At 44.5% G+C, this 25,187-nt stretch overlaps 1 protein-coding gene across 1 annotated transcript in view; it reads left to right on the top strand.

Moving 5' to 3' along the window:
* Positions 1-12,448: 12,448 nt before the first annotated feature.
* Positions 12,449-25,187, top strand: part of GIPC3 (GIPC PDZ domain containing family member 3) — a 61,277-nt gene continuing 48,538 nt past the window's right edge. The window contains exon 1 of the mRNA XM_030218601.1: positions 12,449-12,709. Within this exon, the coding sequence (XP_030074461.1) occupies positions 12,449-12,709 (261 nt within the window). The remainder of the gene's footprint in view (positions 12,710-25,187) is intronic.

The following is a 25,187-nucleotide window of genomic DNA, read 5'->3' on the forward strand; positions in this document are numbered from 1 at the left end:
TGTGTTAGGCAGTTGGGAGGTAGGTTTGATGCTGAATAGACCTGTGTTGATGGTCTCCGGTCAGCTGTGAGGAAAAATTCTGTTTTAAAACAGATTAAGTGAATTTTAGGAATTTAATGTTTGTTGAGAAGTGTGACTGAATTAATTAATTTTAAAAGCCTCCTGCGTCTTTTAAGGCTTATAGAGTTGTGGCTGAGAGCTGTATGGTAAAGCTACTGTTTTTTTTTTTTATTTATTTATTTATTTATTAACATTTTCCATTATATTACAAGACATTCCTCTTGTTCAGGTATAGTATATAGTAATTTACAATATTGTAAAATAATGATAATAAGGAAAAGAAAAAGAAAAGTGAAAATAAACCTTCACTAAGGAAAATTTATACTCAAGTCCATAAATATGATCCAAGATTTCAGGAAAATTGCGGAGACAAAATATAAGGAAATTAATAAAGATTATACAAAAGCTGTTAAGAAGAGCACAATTGTAATTAACGCTTTTCCATTTTCACTGAGGTTATGAGCGAGGACACATGTGACGGCTCTGTAAATACATATTTTCTTTCCTTAAACCTTATTATGCACTTGCAGGGGTACCTTAAAAAAAAAGTACCCCCCAAGTGCAACACCTCAGGCCTAAGGAGTAAGAATTGTTTCCTTCGTCGACGAGTCTCCTTGGAGACATCAGGAAAAAGTAAAACTTTTAGACCCAAAAAGGGTTTATCTTTATTACGGAAAAACAGACGAAAGAGCAAATTCTTATCTGGTAATAATACCACTGTGGCCACTAATGTAGCCGCAGTTGCCAATTCAGTATCAGAAGTTTCAAGTAACAGGGAAATATCAATCGGAGCTTCAGGTAAAGAGGTTCCTTTCCCAGGAATATAATAAACCATAGACATTGGAGGCAGATTCTGTTCCGGAATTAATAAATTTTCACGCATATAGCGTTTCAGCATATCTATTGGAGTTACATTCTGAAGTCGAGGAAAATTAGTAAATCTAAGATTATGATTTTTAGTGTAATTTTCAAAAGTTTCCATTTTGTCTCTAAGACTTGTCAAGTCTTTCACCATAATAGGTTGTAGGGTTTCAATCTTCAGAAGTCTCTGATCCAGGTTAACTATTTTTCCATTTAAATCTTTAATCTGTTGCTCTTGTACACCTAAGTTACTTTCCAAGGATTTCACTTTAGGTTGAAGGTCGTTTATCTGCTTAAGGAAAACTTGACCCAGATTGGAAACCAAGTCCCACAAAGCTTCAAGTGTAACATCTTTAGGTTTAGTCATAAATTCTATAGGTAATTCAAACCTTACAGGCTGATCAGTGTCCTCACTTCGCCCCTCAGCTTCTCTCCCCTCAGTTTGCAGCGTTTCCACAGGCAAACTGGTCTCCAATCCCACCTCGGTAGTAAGAGAGGCTTCGATTCGGCGTTCTTCTGGGCCCCTTACCTCGATGGGAGTAGACCCTGTCGAATCCAGGAGGAAGGAACTGGCGCCAATCGGCTGGGGAGGAGGAGTGCGTTCAGCGGGGCTTAGAGTCACTTCAAGTCCAGAAAGCGCCAAATTCTCCGTTTCGCCGGCGCGTACATCTGGTTGCAACCCGCTTTCAGAATGAGCTCCCTGCGATCTCAAGTAGCGATCCAACGGACCAGGTAAGGAGGGTGTTAACGGGGAAGCCCTACCCGCTATTCGTCCTCTCCGTTTCGGCATGTTAGGAGCTTGAGTCGACACGACCTAACAGCTTGCGGCCATCTTGGATCGCCCCGTAAAGCTACTGTTTTAATAATAAAATAATTTGATATACTAAACAATATTATTAATAGTTTGGTAAGCTGGTGAGGCTTGTTTAGCAAAAAATGTCACACTGAGTACTTATGACAAATGTGTTTTTTGCTGTGCACATTTAAGTTTATTCTGAAGTGGGTTCTGTGAGACATTATTAATTGGAAAACTTCTGCTGAACCTTAGAATAAATTACTTTGAAAAGAAAATAATTAAATTGATTAATGCCAAAAGATCATCTCGCACAATCCTTAATCTTCATTTCCCCAACTGCAAAGGCCTAAAATATAAACTAATGCACACATCAACCTTTTCCTATATGAGCACACAATTCTGGAACGCATTGCCACGTAACCTAAAGGCAACCTATGAACTGACCAACTTCTGCAAATTGCTGAAGACCCATCTTTTCGATAAGACATATCACAAAGACCAATACATATGAAATCCCCACATATATCTAGCAAACAATGTTAAGAACGCCATTCATTATACCATCATCATGTTTTCTATTACCATGCAACCCAAAATACTTCTGTAATACTAAGTTTCAATTCTCTTTTCATTTCCACTAGCCACGATTTATTGTAAGCCACATTGAGCCTGCAAGGAGGTGGGAAAATGTGGGATACAAATGTAATAAATAAAAATAAATAAATTAAAAAATACAGTGGACTTTATAGCAGCTGTGGGCTGTTTGTTGGAGTAGACTTTAAAGTCTCTGAATTTGTATACCAATCTCAGTAGTCCTGTAAGTGAAAGAGTCATACTAAGACTTAAAAAAAAATCCTTAAAAAAATTATTTGTGGGAGGGATAGAATAGGGTTAAATAAATATACATTTTTTTTTTACTGGGGAAAGCTAGATAGGGAAGTAATCCAAGAATTATCTAACATGATTACTTCAATAACTGAATTAGGGTTTAGGTTTTTTAAAGTTTTTAAAGTTCAGAGTAGTAGGTACCCCGGACCTGGTTCCTGTTGTCATCACGTATTAGGTACCCAACGATAAAAGAATGATGAAGACCCAATGATATACAAGAAAGCTGGAAGAGATAGCTAAGTTATTGATTCAACTATACAAATACATAGAGGACTGACACACAAGAGACTAACTAAAGGGACAAAAACAGAAACATATTTAATACTTACCTGCTCCTTTGATGAAGAACCTGAAAAGTAAATAAAAATAAAGAATCAATTCTTACAAATTAGAGGGATTTTAAAATGAACTATTGATGTTAAATGCATGTTTAAATATAAAATTTTGCTTATTTTAAAATTGATACTTATCTGATAGGTTTCTGTTGTGTTTAGAACTGAAAGGGGTTGGTAGTCTGTGGAGAAACAAAGACATTTTCAGATATAGTAGAAATTTGTTAAATTAATAGTTTTGAATAAATTATTTAACTTTAAAGGTAAAACATCTGCCTAACCGAGTTATTTATTTTAGATTTATTCCCCTCCTATTTTATTATTATTATCTGTTGCATTTGTATCCCACATTTTCCCACCTATTTGCAGGCTCAATGTGGCTTACATTGTACCGTGATGGCGATCGCCATTTCCTCATCAACCCTCCAGACCAGTCAAGACGCTTGGGTTATGCTCACCCACCAGCAGAGGGAGACTGAGAACACTAAACTTGAAACTATGTACATATAACCTGTGCCTAGCCATCTATTGCCAGTATTTTCTCAGTCTCAGCAGAGGGTAGACAGGCAGCCTGTGCAGCTTGTCCGGTCTGGATAGGATTCTGAGATCATTTTGAGAGCTTACCTTTGGTTTATTTGTTTGTTCTGGTGAATCTCTGTGCCTGGAAGACTTAGGTGTGCTAGGGGTTGGCGGGTCCGCTGGGGCCTGCCATTGTCCCCTCTGGGGTGTCACACCCGGGTGGCCGGGTCCCTCCCCCTAGCTGGCTCTCCATTTGGGCAGCTTTGTGCCTCAGCTGCAGTTTTTTATACTGCAGCCTTGAGTGCCGAGTAGTTTTAGCAGCAGCAGGGCTCAAATAAAGGCTGCAGTAAAGTTTTACAAAAAAAAAGAAGGCCCAGACGGTGTTGAGAGCTACTACTACTACTACTATTTAGCATTTCTATAGCGCTACAAGGCGTACGCAGCGCTGCACAAACATAGAAGAAAGACAGTCCCTGCTCAAAGAGCTTACAATCCTGAGATACAGAGCTGTTCAGCTGATCTAAGGGCGCTGAGATTTCCTGGCCTCTGGTGAGTTTTTCTTGGTATTTTCGCTGGGGTGTTTGATTTGCTGTCGGCTGTGGCTTGCGAGGATGTTGGGGAAACCGCTTCGGTGCCGGTCGCATGTGCATCAGGGCGTTGACGCGGTGGGTGGTTCTTGTTGGTTTTGTGGGGAACCGAAGCCTCAGTCCTCCGTGCCGCCGGTCTTAGCGGTGGAGGTTCCCGTGACTAGCGTCCAGGAGGTTCCAGCGCCTCAGACTAGCGGTCCTGCGGCGGTTCCGATTTTGGCGGGAACTGCCGCCATTTTGGATTCAGCGCCGCATGGCCCGGAGAGAGTCAGAGGACTTCAGGGCAGTCAGTTTTCAGCTCCTTCGGGGGGGGTGATGCCTCGGGCAGGATGGGATTTCCCCCGGATTTTATTTGGAGCTTATTCCAGGCTTGGCAGGTGGGCCCAACGCAAGTGGAACCCCTTAGTCTTGGGACGGGGGGGGGGGGGCTAGCGCGAAGAGACCACGTGTGGAGTGGTCTGAGGACTTAGAAAGTTTTTCTCCGGATTCGGAGGGTGACTTTAGTCCCCTGGAAGAGGATGAGGGGTCATTGGCTGGGCAAGGTAAGGAGCTTGCGCTGCCTGGGGAGTACCCCTCAGTGGTTCGCATTTTTCACAGAGATGAATTGGCGGACCTGATTGACCAGGTGTCTGCGACCCTCAAATTTGATCCGGCGGCAGCTCCGAGGCTGGAAAGCAGGACCTGTTGTTTAAGGGGATCGGGGTGTCTTGTACTTTCCCTATGAATGCGGATCGGAAAGAAATGATTACTCAGGAGTCACCGGAAGCTCAGTGTAAGGTGGCTCGGGCCATGACTAAGCTCTATCCCCTTCCGCAGGAGGATAGAGATTCTTTCAAGTCTCTGACCGTGGATGCCGTGGTTACGGCAGTGACTAAGGCTACAGCGATTCTTGTGGATGGGGGGGGGGGGCTGTGTTGCGAGACCCCCAGGACAGAAAATTGGAGACCTTTCTGAAGCGCAGTTTTGATTTGTCTGCTCTGGCGTTGCAAGTCTCGGTTTGTGGAGGTCTGGTGGCTCGGGCGTGTTTCCACTGGGCGGAGCGGCTCTTAGCCCGCAGGAGGATAGGGCCTCCTTAACTCAAGATTTGGCGAAGTTGGAGTTGGGGTCGTCCTTCTTGGCAGATGCGCTGTATGATTTGTTGTGGGCATCAGCAAAGAACATGACCCTAGCGGTGGCAGCTTGTCGGGCCCTGTGGTTGCGAGGCTGGGTGGCGGATGCTGCTTCCAAGGCCAAACTGTGTTCGCTTCCGTTTAAAGGTTCTTTGCTGTTCGGTGAAGAGTTGGATAAGTTGGTGAGAGGTCTTGGTGATGCTAAGGTTCCTCAGCTTCTGGAACCCCCCTAAGGCTTCTAGGGGTCTGTGGGGCGCGGACGGTTTCGGGAAGCTAAGCGGTATCGGCCTGGTAGGTCTTCTGGTGGGACTAGAGGTCGGTTCTTTCAGAGAACCCAGTCCTTTCGAGGTGGCCATCATGGAGGGCGAGATTCCTCTTCGGGAGCGTCCGGTATGGCCCGTGCTTCTCAATGATGGTTTGGGGGCCCAGCCTCTGGTTCGCGTGGGGGCTCACTTAGGCTTGTTTTATCAGAGATGGGTCCATATCACGTCAGACCAGTGGGTGCCGCAGATAGTGCGAGACGGGTACGCGCTAGAGTTTGACGGTCCTCTGTCCGACTTCTTCCTCGTGTCTCCTTGTCATGCAAGGCGAGAGCGGTGCGAGATACTCTGTCACATCTGATAGATTTAGGAGCTGTAGTACCTGTTCCTCCAGGAGAGCGAGGAAAGGGATGTTATTCCATCTACTTCGTGGTTCCCAAAAAAAGAGGATGCTTTTCGTCCCATTTTGGATCTCAAGAAGGTCAATGCAGCTCTAAAGGTTCCTTCCTTTCGGATGGAGACGTTACGCTCAGTCATTGTAGCGGTTCAGGAAGGGGAGTTTTTGACTTCTCTAGATCTGACGGAAGCTTACTTGCACATCCCCATCCTAGAGGCGCATCAGTGTTTTCTTCCCTTTGTGGTGTTAGGGAGACACTTTCAGTTTTGCGCGCTTCCCTTCGGTCTGGCAACTGCTCCTCGAACCTTTTCCAAGGTGATGGTAGTGGTGGCGGCGGCTCTGCAGTTGCAGGGCATTTTGGTGCACCCGTACCTAGACGACTGGTTGATTTGGGCCAAATCAAAGTCAGAGAGCGTGGAGGTCACCGGCTGGGTGGTGACTTTTTTGCAGTCGCTGGGCTGGGTTGTCAATCTGGCCAAGAGTCACCTAGTGCCGTCGCAGTCCCTCGAGTATCTGGGAGTCCGTTTTGACACGAAGAGAGGCCGGGTGTTTTTGACAGCTTCTCGCATTTCCAAGCTGCAGGCTCAGATCCGTCAATTCTGAGCTCAGAGGGCGCCGTCGGCGCGGGAGTATCTTCAGGTGTTGGGTCTGATGACCGCCTCAATAGAGGTAGTTCCCTGGGCCAGGGCGCATATGAGGCAGCTCTCCATCCCTCCGTGTTCGAGCGGATAGTGTTGCAGTGGGGTCGGCCGGTGTTGGATCTCATGGCGTCGACCGACCAATGCACAAGTCTCTCGTTTCTTCAGTCGTCGAAGAGATCCTCAAGCCGAGGGCATCGACGCGTTGGTCCTTCTGTGGCCGACTCAGCAGTTGCTCTATGTGTTCCCGACGTGGCCGCTGGTGGGCCGCGTGGTTCAGTGGATCGGTCGTCATTCGGGATTAGTAGTTCTGATAGCGCCCAATTGGCCTCGGCGTCCGTGGTATGGAGATCTGATGCGGTTGCTGGTGCAGGATCCGATTCCCCTGGGGCCTCAGGTGAGACTGGTTCAGGGGCCGATCGAGATGGCCGATCCCTCTCCATTCTTGCTTACGGCTTGGCTCTTGAAAGGCACCGCTTAAGACACAAAGGTTTTTCGGCCAGGGTGATCGATACGATGTTGCGGTCTTGTAAGAAGTCTACTTCTTTGGCGTATGTGCAGGTGTGGCGCATTTTCGAGAATTGGTGTCAGGAGCGGGACTATGCCCCATTGCGGGTTTCGGTGGTGGAAGTGTTGGATTTTCTGCAGGATGGTTTGGACAGAGGGCTTTCGCTCTCCTCTCTGAAGGTGCAGGTTTCAGCCTTGTCTTGTTTTAGAGGTAAGATTCGGGGAGTATCCTTGGCAGCTTCTCCGGACATGGGGCGGTTCTTGAAGGCAGTGAAGTTGCTTCGGCCGCCTCGTCGTCCAGTGGTCCCGCCTTGGGATTTAAATTTGGTCTTGGAGGCTCTGGTGGCACCTCCATCTGAACCCTTGACTTCCATCACATGTAAAGATCTTACTTTGAAGATGGTCTTTTTGGTGGCCATTTCTTCGGCGCGTAGGATTTCAGAGCTTCAGGCTTTATCTTGCAGAGAGCCTTTTCTGACTTTTGCTAAAGAGAGAGTGACTTTACGACCGGTTCCTTCTTTTGTTCCTAAGGTGGTGTCTTCCTTTCATGTCAACCAGGTGATTTCGTTGCCAGTGTTGGGTGATCGTGCCGGGGATCTCTTGCAGCGTCATTTGGCTAAGTTGGATGTGCGGTCTTGCGGTCATATTTGAGCAGAACACAAGACTTCGAGCATCGGATAGGTTGTTCATTTTGTTTGGAGGTCCCAAGAAGGGTGAAGCTGCCTCCAAGGCAACTCTGGCTAGATGGTTGAAGGAGACTATTGGTTCAGCTTATTTGTTGAAGTGCCGGGCAGTGCCCTCATTACTTAGGGCACACTCTACTCGAGGAGTAGCTGCTTCTTGGGCGGAAAGTAGTTTTATTCCGCCTCAGGATATTTGTAGGGTAGCGGCGTGGTCGTCCATCCACTCCTTTGTGAAGCATTACAGACTTGATGTTCAGGCAAAAGAGGATGCCCGGTTTGGAGCAGCTGTGTTGTCTTCTGCTTTTCGAGGGTCCCACCCTTAAATGTGCTACTGCTTTGGTACTTGCCAAGCGTCTTGACCGGTCTAGAGGGTTGATGAGGAAGGTGAAATTAGGCCTTACCTGCTAATTTTCTTTCCTCTAGACCCTCCAGACCGGTCAAGAGCCCGCCCGTTCTTTTTATCAGATGTAATTCTCAGCCGTGTCTATGACCAGAAGTATTTTGAGCCGTGTTCTGCTAGGACTATTCCTTTAAGGTTTAGTGTGGTCGGAGAGAATTCTTTGACTCTAAGACAGTATAGAGCGGGGCGCTTTGACGTCCCGTCTGTTTCAGCACACTGTTGGTGTTTGTCCTTTGGTTTTCCAGGTACAGGGGTTTCTAGTTTCAGAGTTGTGTTTTTGTTCTCTGCTTTGCTAAGCGTATACTGGCAATAGATGGCTAGGCATAGGTTATATGTACATAGTTTCAAGTTTAGTGTTCTCAGTCTCCCTCTGCTGGTAGGCGAGCATAACCCAAGCGTCTTGACCAGTCTGGAGGGTCTAGAGGAAAGAAAATTTGCAGGTAAGGCCTAATTTCACCATCTGGTAGAGAAATACAGAGTGTTGATTATGTTAAAGTTCATAAGTAGTCTAGGAGGAAGAATTAAGTATTGTCCAGTTCTGGTATAAGTTTTGTTGTGTTGCAGGGTTTAGGTGTTTAGGTTGGATCGTTGTGGTATGCCTTTTTGAACAAGTTGGTTTTTAGTGATTTCCGAAAGATTGTTAGGTCATGCATTGCTTTCATATTGTTTGGTAGTGCATTACAGAGTTGTGTGCTTATGTAGGAGAAGCTGGATGCTTAGAAATAGGAAGGCGACGCTAGTGACAATATTTGGACCTTTATCTCCATTTTGGTGGGGTATATCTGAGGTAAACATTTGGGTACAGTAAGATATATTTACATCCTTGAAGGTGAGGTCACATTCATGTTCATCATTTTTATTCAAAAACGTGCTAAGTTGTACCTTTTTCCAGATTTAATTTCATTAATTTGCATCCCGCTTTTCAGGCTGCAAGACTCCAGCAACAATGAAAATAACACTTATTACTACTGTGGTTGCATTTCATTACACACAATAGTGCTACAGGCAAGTACTCATTTACAAACTTGTGCATAATATTGTAAACATAGCAAATAAAACATGAAGACAGTCCATCTGTCAAACATACATATGGCTGAACCCCCCCCCCCCCCCCACCCCGACACACAAAGAAACAGCACAAGGTCTGGGTAATTATTTTTAAAATGTATATTACAACACAAGTCTCTCCATGCAGCAACAACCAGTATTTCTTTTTCTTTTGTGTGTGTGTGGGGGGGTTGGGGGGGGGGGTAAGAGAATCCCCAGGAACAAGAAATCCTGACTATTCTCTAATAAAAAAAAGCACCAAATGATTTAAAAAATTGTCAATTTTATTGAGATGTAAGGGCAGGAAATTCCACAAGTATTAAACTACTCATGAAAAGGCCCTACTTTTGTTTTTACATGGCTAACTCCCGTGGTCAACACTGAGCCTGGATATTCAATGCTGGGCCGTTTCTGGTGACCGGCACAGAATATCTGGTTTATTTTTGGCTGGTTCAAACTTAATTGGCGAAGCTGATACTCGGCATTGGCTGGATAAGTTTGGCCACCAAATTTGCACAGAAAATTGGTACATAGCTGGTTATATCATATGATATATCTGGCTAGCTGCTAACCATAAATTTTCAGTGGATCATGGCCGGCCATGTCCCGCTGAAAATTCACGGATAGCCAGTTATGGTGCATTTAACCAGCCAGGTAACGATCCTAGCTGGTTAAATGCTTTTGAATATCGGGGGGATAATATTTTTGGATCACTGTTTCTATATTTCCTGATTTCTTGAGGGAAACACAACTTAGGAGGAAGGCCTTTTTTGGTCCTTAGACCTTAGTTGGTAGCCCTAGGAGGAGGAACCTTTTACCTACAATATTCATGTAAATGTATTGATAAGTTTGAGGGTAAAACTTGTGTTTGTGGATCCCAATTCATTTGAAGAATTTTGTTGAAACCAGATCTCAACTGGCCTCCATTGCCATCTCATCTCTAGTGGATAACCTACTAATTGAAGTGAAAAGTCTCTTTAGAAGCTTTAATTTTTGTGCTCTATAAGAAATTACTTAGAATTTATTATTTGGATTTTATTCGGATAGCGACTTACAACTTGCCAAGTTTCCTTTTCTTGTCCTTCCCCCCCTCCCTTTTTTCTTAATAGGGTTAGTTACATTGTCATATGTAAATGTTCTTAACTATTGTATTTGAATATGTGAAATTTCTTTTTCTTATAGTTATATATTTCTACTGATGGAATGTATTTTATATTTTCAAGTTTTATACATGTAGTAACATTGGAGGTCTTCTACTAAGTCTTGGTAGCGTTTGTAGCTCATGGTAGAAATCAGCTGGTGGTAAACAGGGAGACGCCCATTATATTCCTAAGGGCGTCTTGGCATTTACTGTCAGTCGATTTCTATTGCGAGAAAAGCGCTACCATGGCTTAGTAAAAGGCCCCCATTGTGAATTCAAATTAAAAAAAGAAAAAGACAAAGAAGAAAGAAATCTAGTAATAGGAATGTACTTTTCAATGTTTTTTTAAGTGTGTGCCAGGGATATAGTGTAGGATTTACACACACACTTTTGTAGCAATTTTAAAAGAAGGTATACCTGTAAATTCTGGCAGATATACACACCGAAGAGGCAATTTTAAAAAGGAAAATAAACATGTACTTTCCAAAATTACTGCTATTTATGTACAGCTGCTTATTACTCTTTCTATAATTTTTTCCATTTATTGTTCCAGTAACTTAAACATGAAAGTATTCATAGCACACCATGCTGGTGGTCTTACAATTAGATGTTAGGAACCTGAAATGTTGGTCCTGAGTATATAACCTCTTGTCATTGAAGGGTGGGGTTGTCAACACTCTGTCTTAAGGGACAGACTGAGACATCTACTCAGGCAAGACTACAAACCCATTGATAATCTTATGTGGTGGGGAGCTGGAACAGACTTTTCCTTGAGGATTATAGGAATCAAAACAATGGGAGGGAATTTAGTGGTGGGAGGAGGGATAGCAAAGCTAGGACCACAGATTAGAAAACAGGACAGTAGACAGAAGTGTGCAGACTAGGGGGGGGGGGGGGGGGCAAGTGGTATTTATCTGCTGGCAACTGTGTTTCTACAACCTGGACTTCGTAAGTGATTCTACTAAAGGGGTGTTTTTAAGCAGTGATGGCTTTTGATTTCTGTGTTGTGTATGGTCAGTGATTTGTCCATTAAACTTCAGCATCATTGACAGGAAACATTTGGTAGATGCTGGCGATAGCTGTGATGGAGGGAGGCACTGTACGTGGTCATAATAGGAACACCTGGGGGGGGGGGGGGGCATCAATATTCAGCCAGTGGAGATAAGCATTTTCCTGACCTCCACTGGCATTATTCCCAGATATTCAATGCCAGGCCATGTCTGGGCTTCAGCACTGAATAAGTTTATGTGGCACTGGCTAACACACATGGCTGGTTAAGTCAATAATCAGACATCAACCAGCTATGGGATACTGCATAAAGATAGGAGTGTGTTATACATGGTTCTTTTTATGCAATTACACTGGCCGGTTAAATGCTAAATATTGACACTTAACTGGCCAAGTGCCAACTCTGCCCCCAGAACATCCCCAAAATAGGCTGCTTTCACTCAGGTGCCAACTGCTGATTTTCAGCAGCGATAACTGGTTAAATGCTGTTAAAAATTACGAGATGGCTCCGAACAAATGATTTAACTAGTCAACAGTTTTTGCTGACTGGTTAAATCGTTTTGAAGATCGACCAGCTGGATTCTAAGGATAAGCCATTTCAACTCAACTTTTTTAAGTATTCTAGGGTAATGGTAACAGTGTGCTTATTAGTGTTGCAAAAGACTTACTTGGAATATAATCTAAACTATTCTCTAATATCATCTTTTACCTTTTGGGAGGTTGTCAATGGTTGTTTTTTTCCAGTGCTGCTGTGTTCTCTTTATGCCCTGCTCCAGTGTGTGCTCTGGCAATGACCTTATTTCCTGTTCAAAAGAAAAACACCTTCTTCCTCTTCCTCCTTGATTATCAGGCTGTAAATTAAAGTTCTGCAGTGCTATTGACAGCTGTTTCAAGCTCTTATTGGCTGGAAACCTCCTCCTTTCACCAAGGTATTCCAGGTCCCAAGGTTCAGTAATGCCACACCTTGATGTGCTGCTTATGAACAGAATGATGGGCTGGCTTCTTCTGTCACTAATTGGATTACCTTCACCCAGGAGGATACAGTTACCTGCACTGTGTACCTCAGCTTAGATCTTTTTACCTGCCTGTTATTGATAGCTAAGCAAAATACTCTGTATAATTCATAAAGGCCAGTTCCCACTGCAGCCTCTCCTCCTTGCTACAGGGATCAGGAAGAGGAATCAAAGGAGAGCCAAGCAGCTGGCAGAAGAACCCATGGAGAACGGCGTGTCTCAGAAGCAGACAGCCCATCTTGCATCAGCCGAAGCTCAGGGCCCCAAACAACGTGGGGAGACTGTGCCTGCTGCCCCTGAGGGGCAACCCCCTGCCCTTCCTCCACCAGCACGAGTCCAGCCCAGACTGGTCTTTCACACTCAGCTAGCCCATGGCAGTCCAACAGGCAAAATTGAGGGTTTCACCAATGTGAAGGAACTGTATGCCAGAATAGCTGAGGTCTTTGGTATCTCCCCAACAGAGGTGAGTGGGAGACTAGAGAAAAAAAGTATAAAGAGCAGGGGATGATGTGTGATTCCTGGGGTTGATTGCTGTCGTCTGCTGCTGAAATGAGGGGAAGGCTTTTACCTTTAAGCAGGTGATAGTGGATTGTATTTCCAAAGCCTTTTACTTTATTTTTTAACTATTTTCAACCGGAGTTGAGAAAATGTGTTTTTTTTAAAATTTTATTTATAACAACTTAATTTTACAAGCACTAAAATAACTTGCCAGAAATACAGAGAAAATAACACACAAGAATTATTTCAATCAGGTAATTCTATACTCTTCCTTAGACCACAAAATAGGGAGAGTGAAACAAGATAAGGAGATCAATTAAACAGTAAACAAAGAAAACGTGGTATTAGCCTGATTATCTCCAGTTATTCTTTATCTGAATAATTATTCCACATTGATCGTCTGCTTGGCTTCTTCAAACCCAAAACGGTGTATAGTCAATTTATTTCGTTGGAAACATACTTATTGTCCAATATTAGTGGAAATAATACACCTGATTTCATTTTTTTCTGTTTAAAAACCAGAAATTATTTAACAATACAAACACTTGAGTCTCTAATCCAATTCCCACTGATTAAGGTAATCCCAGTTTCACAGGCTTCACACCTTTTGAATTAATATACTAAGAGGAATCATTTCAGAGGAAAAAACTTTAGGAGTCATACCCAGAACTCTGGGAAAACAACAATCTTGATATTAATCATCTGTAATAATATTCATTTTGTTCAAATTTTTCTGGTCTATTATCATTTTCTTAACCGTTTCCTACTCCTGTAGAACTTCATTTGCTTTATCAATTTTTCATTCTTAAAGGATTCGATTAGATTATCCATGTGGCTCACTAATAAGATTATATTTGAAGCAAAATTATTTACTACCACCGCCTTCCAGATGGTATTCAATGTAACCCCCACGGGAGCCAAAAACTCCAAGCTGATAGCTCTTACGGGTTTAGGAGTGGCACCGCCGACACGGGTTCAGCTGTAAACGACTTCTGTTTCAGCATACACTTCTAACTCACTCCTCCAGTCCTTTGGACATGGTGGTTATATGATTCGGGAGCGATGAAGTTGTTTCCAGGTTCAAGAGCATCAACGCTCCTTCGCTGGCGCTAATCAAAGGACTCACCAACCCAGTCATCTGTGGGCAGCTCGTTGCGCAGCGGTCCCACACTTGCACAGGGGACAAAATGCTGGCCATTGGCGGCTGACCCCCCATTGTCCCCTTCCTCTCAGTTAAGGTAACTGCAAATGCAGAGAGGAAATTTCATGTAAACAAAGACAACTTCAGAGGACAGCTGGGCCGTTGAGCGTATGAGCTTCAGGTCGCCATCTTTCCACTCTCCCTAGTTTGGGACACTCTTTGTCTGGTTTCTCCTTAGAGGCCTGTCTGATATGGGTAACCCTTCAGCATAGCCCTCTGAGTCATTGAAACACAGAAGCCCCTCCACCACTACAAGGTGTTGTCGCTTCGGAGGGGTGAGAAAATGTTTTTAAATGTGTCCATCTGTTAGTCTCTGATTATTTTCCTCTGAGTGAACTGATCTGGATCTAATATCAGATAAAGGATAACCATGGGCCTAATCTGTTGCTAAGTGTCTTTGAGTCGGTGTTGACTCATGGCAACCCTTCACATTGTTGCCTCAACTGTGTTTGGTCTTCAGTCAGGTGGCTAATCATTGATAGAGTGGCATCCATAGCTGTATGATGGCTTTCTCTAATTGTCTTATCTCAATCATGATGAGAAAAAATTTCAGAAAAAGGCACTGTAAAATTTATGCATATGCCTGGATTCCTACTTTCTCCCTTGTTTAGTTCTATAGCCTTAGCATAACCGGAAGACAGAGGTAGTATGTGAGGTAGGCAATAAGAGACTCTAGGTGGTAAATTTCATTGTGTCATCAAGTTTGGTATAAAGTCCTCAATGAAATGACACATTTCAGAAGACCTAATTCTAATACCAATGTGGTTAATACCCTTGGAGGCAAATGCTAAAACTCTAAAATGAAAGAGAGCTGGAATGCATGACTGTCAGTATTCTGTGATCTTTGTTCTATTCAGCATAGCTATTCCCTTTCACTTTAGAGATGCCACGTAACTGGTCAACAGAGAGGGGCATAATCAAATGGGGCGCCCAAATTTTCCTGAGGGTGTACTCGCAGGACATCCTCAGGAAGGGGCGGAGAAACCTGTATTATCGAAACAAGATGGGCTTCCATCTTTCGTTTCGATATTATGGTCGGGGATGCCCAAATCTTAACATTTAGGTCATCCTTAGAGATGGTCGTCCCCGGTTTTCAGTGATAATGGAAGCCAAGGACACCCATCTCAGAGATGACCAAATCCAATCCATTTGGTCGTGGGAGGAGCCAGCATTCATAGTGCACTGGTCCCTCTGACATGCCAGGACACCAACCGGGCACCCTAGGGGGCACTGCAGTGGACTTCAGAAATTGCTCCCAGGTGCATAGCTCCCTTACCTTAGGTGCTGAGCCCCCCAAAACCCACTACCCACAACTGTACAACACTACCATAGCCCTAAGGGGTGAAAGGGGGCACCTAGATGTGGGTACAGTGGGTTTGTGGTAGGTTTTGAAGGGCTCACATTTACCACCACAAGTGTAAGGTGGGGGGGATGGGCCTGCCTGCCTGAAGTGCACTGCAGTACCTACTAAAACTGCTCCAGGGACCTGCATACTGCTGTCATGGAGCTGGGTATGACATTTGAGGCTGGCATAGAGGCTGACAATATTTTTAAAGTTTTTTTTTTTTTAGGGTGGGAGGGGTTTAATGACCACTGGGGGAGTAAGGGGAGGTGATCCCCGATTCCCTCCGGTGGTCATCTGGTCATTTCGGGCACCTTTTTGAGGCTTGGTCACAAGAAAAAATGTACCAAGTCGGCCAAATGTTCGTCAGGGACGCCCTTTTTTCCATTATCGCCCGAGGACACCCATGTGTTAAGCACGCCCCAGTCCTGCCTTCACTACACTTCCAACACGCCCCTGGGAACTTTGGTCGTCCCCGCGATGGAAAGCAGTTGGGGACGCCCAAAATCGGCTTTCGATTATGCCGATTTGGGTGACCCTGGAAGAAGGATGCCCATCTTCCGATTTGTGTCGAAAGATGGGCGTCCTTCTCTTTCAAAAATAAGCCTGAGAATCGCCTGGAATGGATGCCATTTATCTTCAGCTTGGAGAAATACCCAGGAACTTTCTGTTGTTGTTTACTTCTATTATTTTTGAAATCTCTTTCCAGTGTTGGACTCTAGATGTCTCACTTGATCTTTCGGCTACCTTTGATTTAGTTCATCACTCATTGCTGCTTTCTCAACTTTCTTCTCTTGGTATATTGGCATGGTGTTAGCATGGTTCACTTCCTTTCTCTCAGATTGTTCTTATAAGGTCTATACTGCTTCTTCATCATCATCCTCTTGCATTCTATCATGCGGTATTCCTCAGGCTTCTATTCTGTTCCCTCTTCTTTTTAACCTATTTCTCAGTACTCTTGCCTCCACTATTCAATCTACTGGAGTCTCCTTCCATGCTGATGATATCGCTGATATTTCCAACAAATCCTTTCACCCCTACGATTGGTCCATTACAAGATTATGCCTGATTTCTCAATGGCTTTCCGATCACAAATTAGTCTTGAACAAACTGAAAACTGTCACATGTTGGTTCACTGGAGGTCTTTCTAGTCATAGTCTTCCTCTGAACCCTTTTGGGACTGATATCAACCCACTGAAACTTTTCGATACAGTGAAGATGTTTACCTGTAGCAGGTATTCTCCGAGGACAGCAGGCTGATTGTTCTCACATGTGGGTCAAGTTGCGCATCGGCCCAGGAATCGGCAAATTTTTGCAAGCAAAAAAGTAAAGTTCTGCCAGAGTCTTCTGGCACGCGCACTGCGCATAGACAGACTGAGTTCCCGCCCGTCGCATGAGCACTTCAGTTAAATCCAAAAGCATATAGAAAAATAAATAACTCCAAAGGGGAGGTGGGCGGGTTTGTGAGCATAATCAGCCTGCTGTCCTCTGAGAATACCTGCTACAGGTAAGTATCTTCGCTTTCTCCGAGGACAAGCAGGCTGCTTGTTCTCACATGTGGGGTATCCCTAGCACCCAGGCTCACTCAAAACAATGAACATTGGTCAATTGGGCCTCGCAACGGCGAGGATATAACAGATTGACCTGAAACTATAAACAACTAACTGAGAGTGCAGCCTGGAACAAAACAAAAATGGGTCTAGAGGGGTGGAATTGGATCCTAAACCCCGAACAGATTCTGCAGCACCAACTGCCCAAACCGACTGTCGTGTCGAGTATCCTGCTGAAGGCAGTAGTGAGATGTGAATGTGTGGACTGATGACCACTTTTGTAGCCTTGCAAATCTCCTCAATGGAGGCTGACTTTAAGTGAACCACTGATGCAGCCATGGCTCTAACACTATGAGCCGTGACATGACCCTCAAGAGTCAGCTCAGCTTGGGCATAAGTGAAGGAAATGCAATCTGCTAGCCAGTTGGAGATTGTGCATTTTCCGATGGCAACTCCCCCTCCTGTTGGGATCGAAAGAAACAAACAACTGGGCGGACTGTCTGACGGGCTTTGTCCGCTCCACGTAAAAGGCCAATGCTCTTTTGCAGTCCAAGGTATGTAAACTGCTTTCGCCAGGGCGGGTATGAGGTCGGGGAAAAAATGTTGGCAAGACAATTGACTGGTTCAGATGGAACTCCGACACCACCTTTGGCAGGAACTTAGGGTGCATGTGGAGGACTACTCTGTTATGATGAAACTTGATATAAGGTGCATGCACTACCAAGGCCTGAAGCTCACTAACCCTACGAGCTGAAGTAACAGCCACCAAGAAAACGACCTTCCAGGTCAAGTACTTCAGATGGCAGGAATTCTGTGGCTCAAAAGGCGCTTTCATCAGCTGGGTGAGAACGACGTTGAGATCCCATGACACCGGTGGAGGTTTGCCCGGGGGCTTTGACAAAAGCAAACCTCTCATGAAGTGAACAACTAAAGGCTGTCCAGAGATAGGCTTACCTTCTACACGGCAATGATAAGCACTAATCGCACTATTGTGAACTCTTACGGAGTTGGTCTTGAGACCAGACCCTGATAAGTGCAGAAGGTATTCAAGTAGGGTCTGTGTAGGACAAGAAAGAGGATCTAGGGCCTTGCTTTCACACCAGATGGCAAACCTCCTCCATTTAAAAGAGAAAGACCTCTGTGGAATCTTTCCTGGAAGCAAGCAAGACATGGGAGACACCCTCTGAAAGACCCAAGGAGGCAAATTCTAAGCTCTCAACATCCAGGCCGTGAGAGCCAGAGACTGGAGGTTCGGATGCAGAAGAGACCTCTCGTTCTGGGTGATGAGGGTTGGAAAACACTCCAATCTCCACGGTTCTTCGGAGGACAACTCCAGAAGAAGAGGGAACCAAATCTGAAGCGGCCAGAAGGGTGCAATCAGGATCATGGTTCCGCAGTCTTGCTTGAGTTTCAGCAAAGTCCTCCCCACCAGAGGTATGGGAGGATATGCATACAGAAGGCCTGTCCCCCAATGCAGGAGAAAAGCATCTGATGCTAGTCTGTCGTGGGCCTCAAGCCTGGAACAGAACTGAGGGACCTTGTGATTGATCTGAGTGGCAAAAAGATGCACCGAGGGGGTGCCTCATGCTCGGAAGATCTTGCGGACTACACCCATGTTCAGTGACCACTGGACCAACTTCGAGATACTATCGGAGAACATCATCTCCCAAACGCTCAAAAGATTTGCCAAATCTCACTGCAAAATAGACATATGCCCAAACAACCTGATGACATCTGCCCCTCAACAATTCATAAACGACATAACGAAACACCTGAATTACATGTTACAAAATGGACTCTTCCCGAAGGAAAAAGGAAACATCTTACCCCCATACCCAAAGACACAAAGAAAAGTGCTAGTGAACTAACTAACTACAGGCCGGTAGCATCCATTCCCTTAAAAACCAAATTAACCGAAGGGTTGGTAACCAAGCAACTTACAAATTATCTAGATAAATTTTCTATACTTCACGATTCCCAGTCAGGGTTTCGGTCTAACCACAGTACCGAAACAGTATTAGTAACCCTCATGACTAAATTCAAACAAACGATTGCATCTGGTAAGAACATACTACTTCTACAATTTGACATGTCAAGCGCTTTCGACATGGTTGACCACGAAATCTTACTACACATCCTTGAATACTTCGGAATCGGAGGCAACGTCCTCAAGTGGTTCAAGGGATTCCTAACCGCAAGGTCATACCAAGTAACATCCAACTCAGCTATTTCAGCCGCATGGGTACCTGAATGCGGAGTACCACAAGGATCCCCCCTCTCGCTGACTCTATTCAACTTAATGATGATACCCTTGGCAAAATTACTATCAAATCAAAACCTCAACCCATACATTTATGCGGATGATGTAACGATCTACATCCCATTCAAACAAGACCTAAAAGAAATTTCCAATGACATCAACCAAAGTCTCAAAATCATGCATTCATGGGCGGACGCATTTCGGCTGAAGCTCAATGCAGAAAAGACCCAATGCCCAATACTAACCTCCCAACACAACAAGAAAGAATACACCGCCATCAACACACCAACTCTAAACCTTCCTATTTCAGAAACCCTAAAAATTCTTGGAGTCACCATTGATTGACACCTAACACTAGAGAACCATTCGAAAAACACAACCAAGAAGATGTTCTACTCATTGTGGAAATTAAAAAGAATAAGACCTTTCTTCCCAAGGAGTGTTTTCCGTAACCTGGTACAATCAATGGTGCTCAGTCATCTAGACTATTGCAACGCACTATATGCCGGCTGCAAAGAACAAATAATTAAGAAACTCCAAACAGCCCAGAACACTGCAGCTAGACTCGTATCTGGCAAACAAAATTTGAAAGTGCCAAGCCCTTAAGAGAAAAATTACACTGGCTCCCACTTAAGGAACGCATCACATTCAAAATATGTTCACTAGTTCACAAAATTATCCATGGAGACGCACCAGCTTACATGTCTGACCTAATAGACCTACCACCTAGGAATGCCAAAAGATCATCCCGCACATTCCTTGATCTGCACTTCCCCAGTTGCAAGGGAATGAAATACAAACTAATGCATTCGTCAAACTTCACCTACCTGAGCACACAGTTATGGAACGCACTGCCGCGCAGCTTGAAATCGATCTACGAAAGAATGAACTTCCGCATATTACTGAAGACCCATCTCTTTGATAGAGCATACCAAAAAGATCAACCGATGTGAATATGCACAACTCGCCTATCTAATTCCAGAACTGTTTTTTAATATCTGCTTGTATACTAATACTTTGTTTTATTATCATCATGCTGACCAAGATCCTGCAATACTATATGTTTATTTACTAACATTCTTCCACTACTCATGATGTATTGTAAGCCACTTTCAGCCTGCAAAGAGGTGGGATAAGGTGGGATACAAATGCAACAAATAAAAATTATCCTGCTTATGTTCTTACATACAAGGGACAGCAGACTGCTGAGAACATTTCCTACTTTTTAACTGATTACTCATGCTCTGTAGCAGGTAATACTAACATTAAGCATTTCTTGAGGTATAACATAATGAAATATAGTGCTTTTACTCAAGTCTGGTAGATCACAAAACCATGATATCTCTTAAGCAATGGCAAATTGTGTCCTGACTTCGGGGAGACCACTTTGGTTCGTCCTTTACTAAAGAATCTGTCACTTGACCCAGCAATATTGGGTAATTACTGTCCAGTTTCGAACTTGCCTTTTCTAAGTAAAGTTCTTGAGATAAGTGTTTTTCATCAGCTTTCACAACATCTTGAGTCTGCCAATATGCTTCACCCATCTGTCTGGCTTTTGGCCCAGTTATTCCGCTGAGACAGTTATTGCCTCTTTGCTGAATGACTGTCATAAATGCTATAGAACATGGTAATGCTCTTCTGTTGGTTTCACTAGATCTTTCATCTACTTTTGATTTGGTTAGCCACTCTTTCTTGTTAAGATTATCCTCATTGGGTCTTGCTGGCATGGTGCTCCAGTGGTTTCATTCTATTCTCCCAGGTCGTTCATTTGAGGTTTTTCTTCCATCTATTTCTGACCCAGAATTTCCTACCTGTGGCATTCCCTGGGGCACTGTTCTCTCCCCTTTGCTTTTCAACATTTTTCTTAGTCCACTTGCATCTCTTATTAAGCAGTCTCATATTAAATGTTATATTTACGCTGATGACATTCTCTTGGTCTCTTCTCAGGACCTTAGCTCTCTGCAAGGGTGCCTTGACAAAGTCACCGCCTGGCTCTTTTCTAATCGTCTTCATCTTAACCTGCGTAAAACTTCAGCAATTTGGCTTACAGGTCACCGTTCTTTTTCTTCTGTAACTTCTACTTTAGATGGGTCTCCTATTCAATTGGTAGACTCCTTGAAATACCTCAGAGTACACTTTGATAGTGCTCTAATTTTCTCCTCTCTTCGTTTGATTCGCTCCCTTCAGCCGTTTCTCTCTGATGAAAGTTGTGCTACATTGCTCTATGTATTAGCCACTTCGAAACTTGATTACTGTAGTGTTTTTTTAATGCCAGTCTTCCTGATATCTCTCTGCATAAACTCCAGACTGTACAGAACACTGCTGTTCGTGTTCTTTGTCACGCATGCTGTTACACCTACAAACTGTCACACCTACATTTAAAATCACATATATTATTTATTAAGTACCTGAATATATGTAAACTGCTTTGAATGTATTTGCAAAAACCTCAGAAAGGCAGTATATGAAGTCCCATTTCCCTTTCCCTTTATTGATTGGATTTATTAACCGCGTTTATGAAAGAGATTCACCCAAGGCGGTGTACAGCAGGTACAGTTTAACATAAAACTTACAATTTTGTTAACAAACAATAGTAAAATAACCAAGAATAAATATAAATACAATAAATGAGGTAAGCTTGAAAACAGTAAATTGAATAATAGAACTACTGTGAAATAGTATCAAAAATATCCACATTTAACAACATTGGAATTCAAATACCAGAGATATAATACAATGGTAGTAGGTCACGTGATGCTAGGCTAGGGGGAGGACGCCGCATGTAAGAGCTCCGCGGACCCTCATGTAACATCAGCCCGTAGCGATATCAAAATCGGAGGAAAGCCCCGTGAAACGGAAGAACGAGCAGTGGGAACCTCCCTACAGCACAACTCACCAAAAACCGCCAGTGTATAAGGCCCGGTATGACTTCAAAAGCGAACCGCAAAGACGGAACGAGGAGCCGCGTGGGAGACGGAAAGATGGCGGACGCAGGCTCCTCGGGTGAATCGCCAAGCTCGGCCTGGGCGGCAGAGATCGCAGGAGAAGTATCGAGACTCCTGGAAGTGTCGGTAGACAAAAAACTGCAGCGGATCTCGGATCAAATAGAGCAGCTGGACGGCAAGCTGGAGGGATTGAAAACAGACATGTCGGGCTTCCAGCAGCGTCTATCAGACGTAGAGGACCAGAGCCTGCAGCAAGCAAACCAGCAGAAAGAGATGTTAAAATGGTTGGAGAGCCTAGAGTCCAAAATTGAGGACTTAGAGAACCGCTCGCGCCGCAACAATTTAAGGCTGGTGGGACTGCCGGAGTCCATTAGAGAAGTGGACCTCAGGCAGTTCTTAGAGAAATGGCTGCCCCAGGTATTAAATTTGAAACAGCTGGAGAACTGTCTAAAGATTGAGCGGGCACATCGACTTGGGCTCTCCAGACAAGGGAAGGAAAGACCGAGAGTCGTGATTTGTAAGGTCCTGAATTACACCCACAAGCAGGATATTATACATACATGGCGGCTGCGGGGCAAGATCCAGTATGAAAACTCCACCGTGCTTTGTTTCCAGGATTTTTCGGCAGCAGTGGCGGCCCAGCGACAAAAGTTTGCAAAAGGTCTGCAAGCAATGCTACGAGAGGCAAGCACGCTTTGCGCTACTATTTCCTGCCAAGCTGCGAATTCAGTTTGAAGGCAAGCCCCATTTTTTAATGTCCCCTGCGGAGGTTATACAATTCACGAAGCGTATGGAAGTTAATATGGAGGGGAGCGGAGAAGCGGTGGCATCCGGTAGTTCACCAGATCAGTGTCCTGCAGGGAGACGTGCTGCAAGAGACGACCACAAGCTACCAGGGGAAGAACGGTGAGAAGAAGCATAAAGAGTAGCAGTGGACTGTAAAATGCAGGTGTTAATTCGTGACTATGGGAGATAGGCAAAAGTGTGGACTTTAAGTTAATTGCTTATGGGAAGAGAAATTTTGGGGGGATGAAGTGATAAAAGTATAATGGAATTGGGATGTCGCCAGGGGAGGGGCGGGGGCATGACCAGTTCTCAGGGGAGGATGCAGTTTGAGATTGCGGGCTATAGGGGGAGGGGAGGTCAGAGGAGGGGGTGGCAACGAGTGGGTTGGGGAGTGCGAGGGGAGGGTGGGTAAGGGATATGTGAGTGCCAACATATTTTGTTGATTTGGTTTTGATTGCTTTTCTTTCTTTTATTTTCATTTTCAGAGTAGAATGGGGTGAGAGCTGTAACATAAAACACCACAGGATGGGTGGTAGAAGGGGGCCGCACCCAGGGGCTGGGGGGGGGGGGTGACCTCAAAAAGAAGGTTTTAAGATCTAAATTCAATATGGAAGTCTGGCAGGTTGATGGGATCGGTTAAAATAGTGTCCTGGAATGTGGGGGGGATATCCTCGCCCATCAAGCGCACAAAGGTCCTGCAAGCTATGATGCGACATAAAGCAGATATTGTGCTTCTGCAAGAGACACATCTGACAACTACGGAACATAATAAATTCCAGAAGGGATGGGTGGAGCAGGTAATGGGATCCCCGGCGGAAGGTAAGAAGGGGGGAGTACTGATATTGTTCCGTAAAGGCTTGCAGGTTCAGGTAAAGCGTGTTAAGCGGGGCCCTGAGGGTAGATACATACTGGCTGAAGTGGAGCTGGGGAACACCACATATATTCTATGCAATGTGTATGCGCCCAATGTGTTTGACCGTAAATTCCACCGCTCCCTCATAGAGCTGCTGGGCCCCTATCAGGGGAGTAATGTGATCCTGGGTGGGGATTTTAACTTGGTATATGATGATCAGATGGATAAAACGGGTCCCTCTGCCCCCGCTCAGAACCCTGCGGCAAGGGGCTTACCCTTTCTCTGTTCCACACTGGATTTGATTGATGTGTGGAGAGTGCTACATCCAAATGTGAGGGATTATACACACATGTCCAGAGCGCATCTCACACAATTGCGTATTGATTATTTCCTCATCTCAAGAGACCTTTTTTCAAAAGTATCAGTAGCGGCAATAGGGCCGTGTGAAGTGTCGGATCACTCGATCATTTGGCTACAGTTGCAGGGAATGGGGGAGGAAGGGGGGGTTGGAGATTTCCTTTTAAGTTATATTGGGACCCACAATTTAAGGCCTATATAAATGAAAAGTGGGGGGAATATGCGACCCATAACAAGGAACATCACCACCAACCCAGTTTGTATTGGGAGACTTCCAAAGCGGTGATACGGGGGGAGATAATCGCGTATAAGGCTAGAGCTAAGAAAATGAGGGATAAGGAGATTCTTAGACTGGAGAAGGCAGTACGCTCTCAGAGGATTAGATGTGGGTTACACATGACACCTGATGAGAGAGGAGCATTATTAGCAACTCAGAAAGCACTGAATGAATTACTCCACCAGAGGGCGGTGAAGTCACACAAGTATTATCAGTATCATTTCATTCATGGCAACAAAGCGGGGGTGCTGATGGGGAGATTGATACGAGGGAAAGGGGGCACTCAGAGAATTCTGGAAGTAAAGGATGAGGGTGGCCAGCTCCTTAGGGAGTCTAAAGACCTAGCAGACTGTTTTAAGAGGTATTACAAAAGATTGTATGAGGAGCCAACAGATATAATGCAAGATAGTATGCTTTACTTAACCAATCAAGCTTTGCCCCAGATATCGGATTCCCAAAAAACGTACTTCCATATCATCATGCTGATCAATCCATAGACTGGTGGGTTGTGTCCATCTACCAGCAGGTGGAGATAGAGAGCAATCCTTTTGCCTCCCTATATGTGGTCATGTGCTGCCGGAAACTCCTCAGTATGTTCTCTATCTCAGCAGGTGGTGGTCACACACAGCAGCAGCTCTGGCTAGGTCTCCAAGCCTAATTTTTAGATTTTGTTGAGTACCTGGGGTTGAGGGCTCTTCTTGAGCAAGTGCAAACCTGGTGGCGCCAGGTCCCTCCTTTTCTCCCCCCTCCCGCTGGCTCCGTTAAAAAAAAAAAAAATTTTTGGACGTCCTTAAGGGCGTTTATTTCGACGTTTATTTAAACGTTTATTGCAGCTACTCACTGGGACACCAGGTCGTTACAGCTCGGAGCGA

This window comes from Microcaecilia unicolor, chromosome 11, assembly GCF_901765095.1.
Source record: "Microcaecilia unicolor chromosome 11, aMicUni1.1, whole genome shotgun sequence".
Lineage (NCBI taxonomy): Eukaryota > Metazoa > Chordata > Amphibia > Gymnophiona > Siphonopidae > Microcaecilia > Microcaecilia unicolor.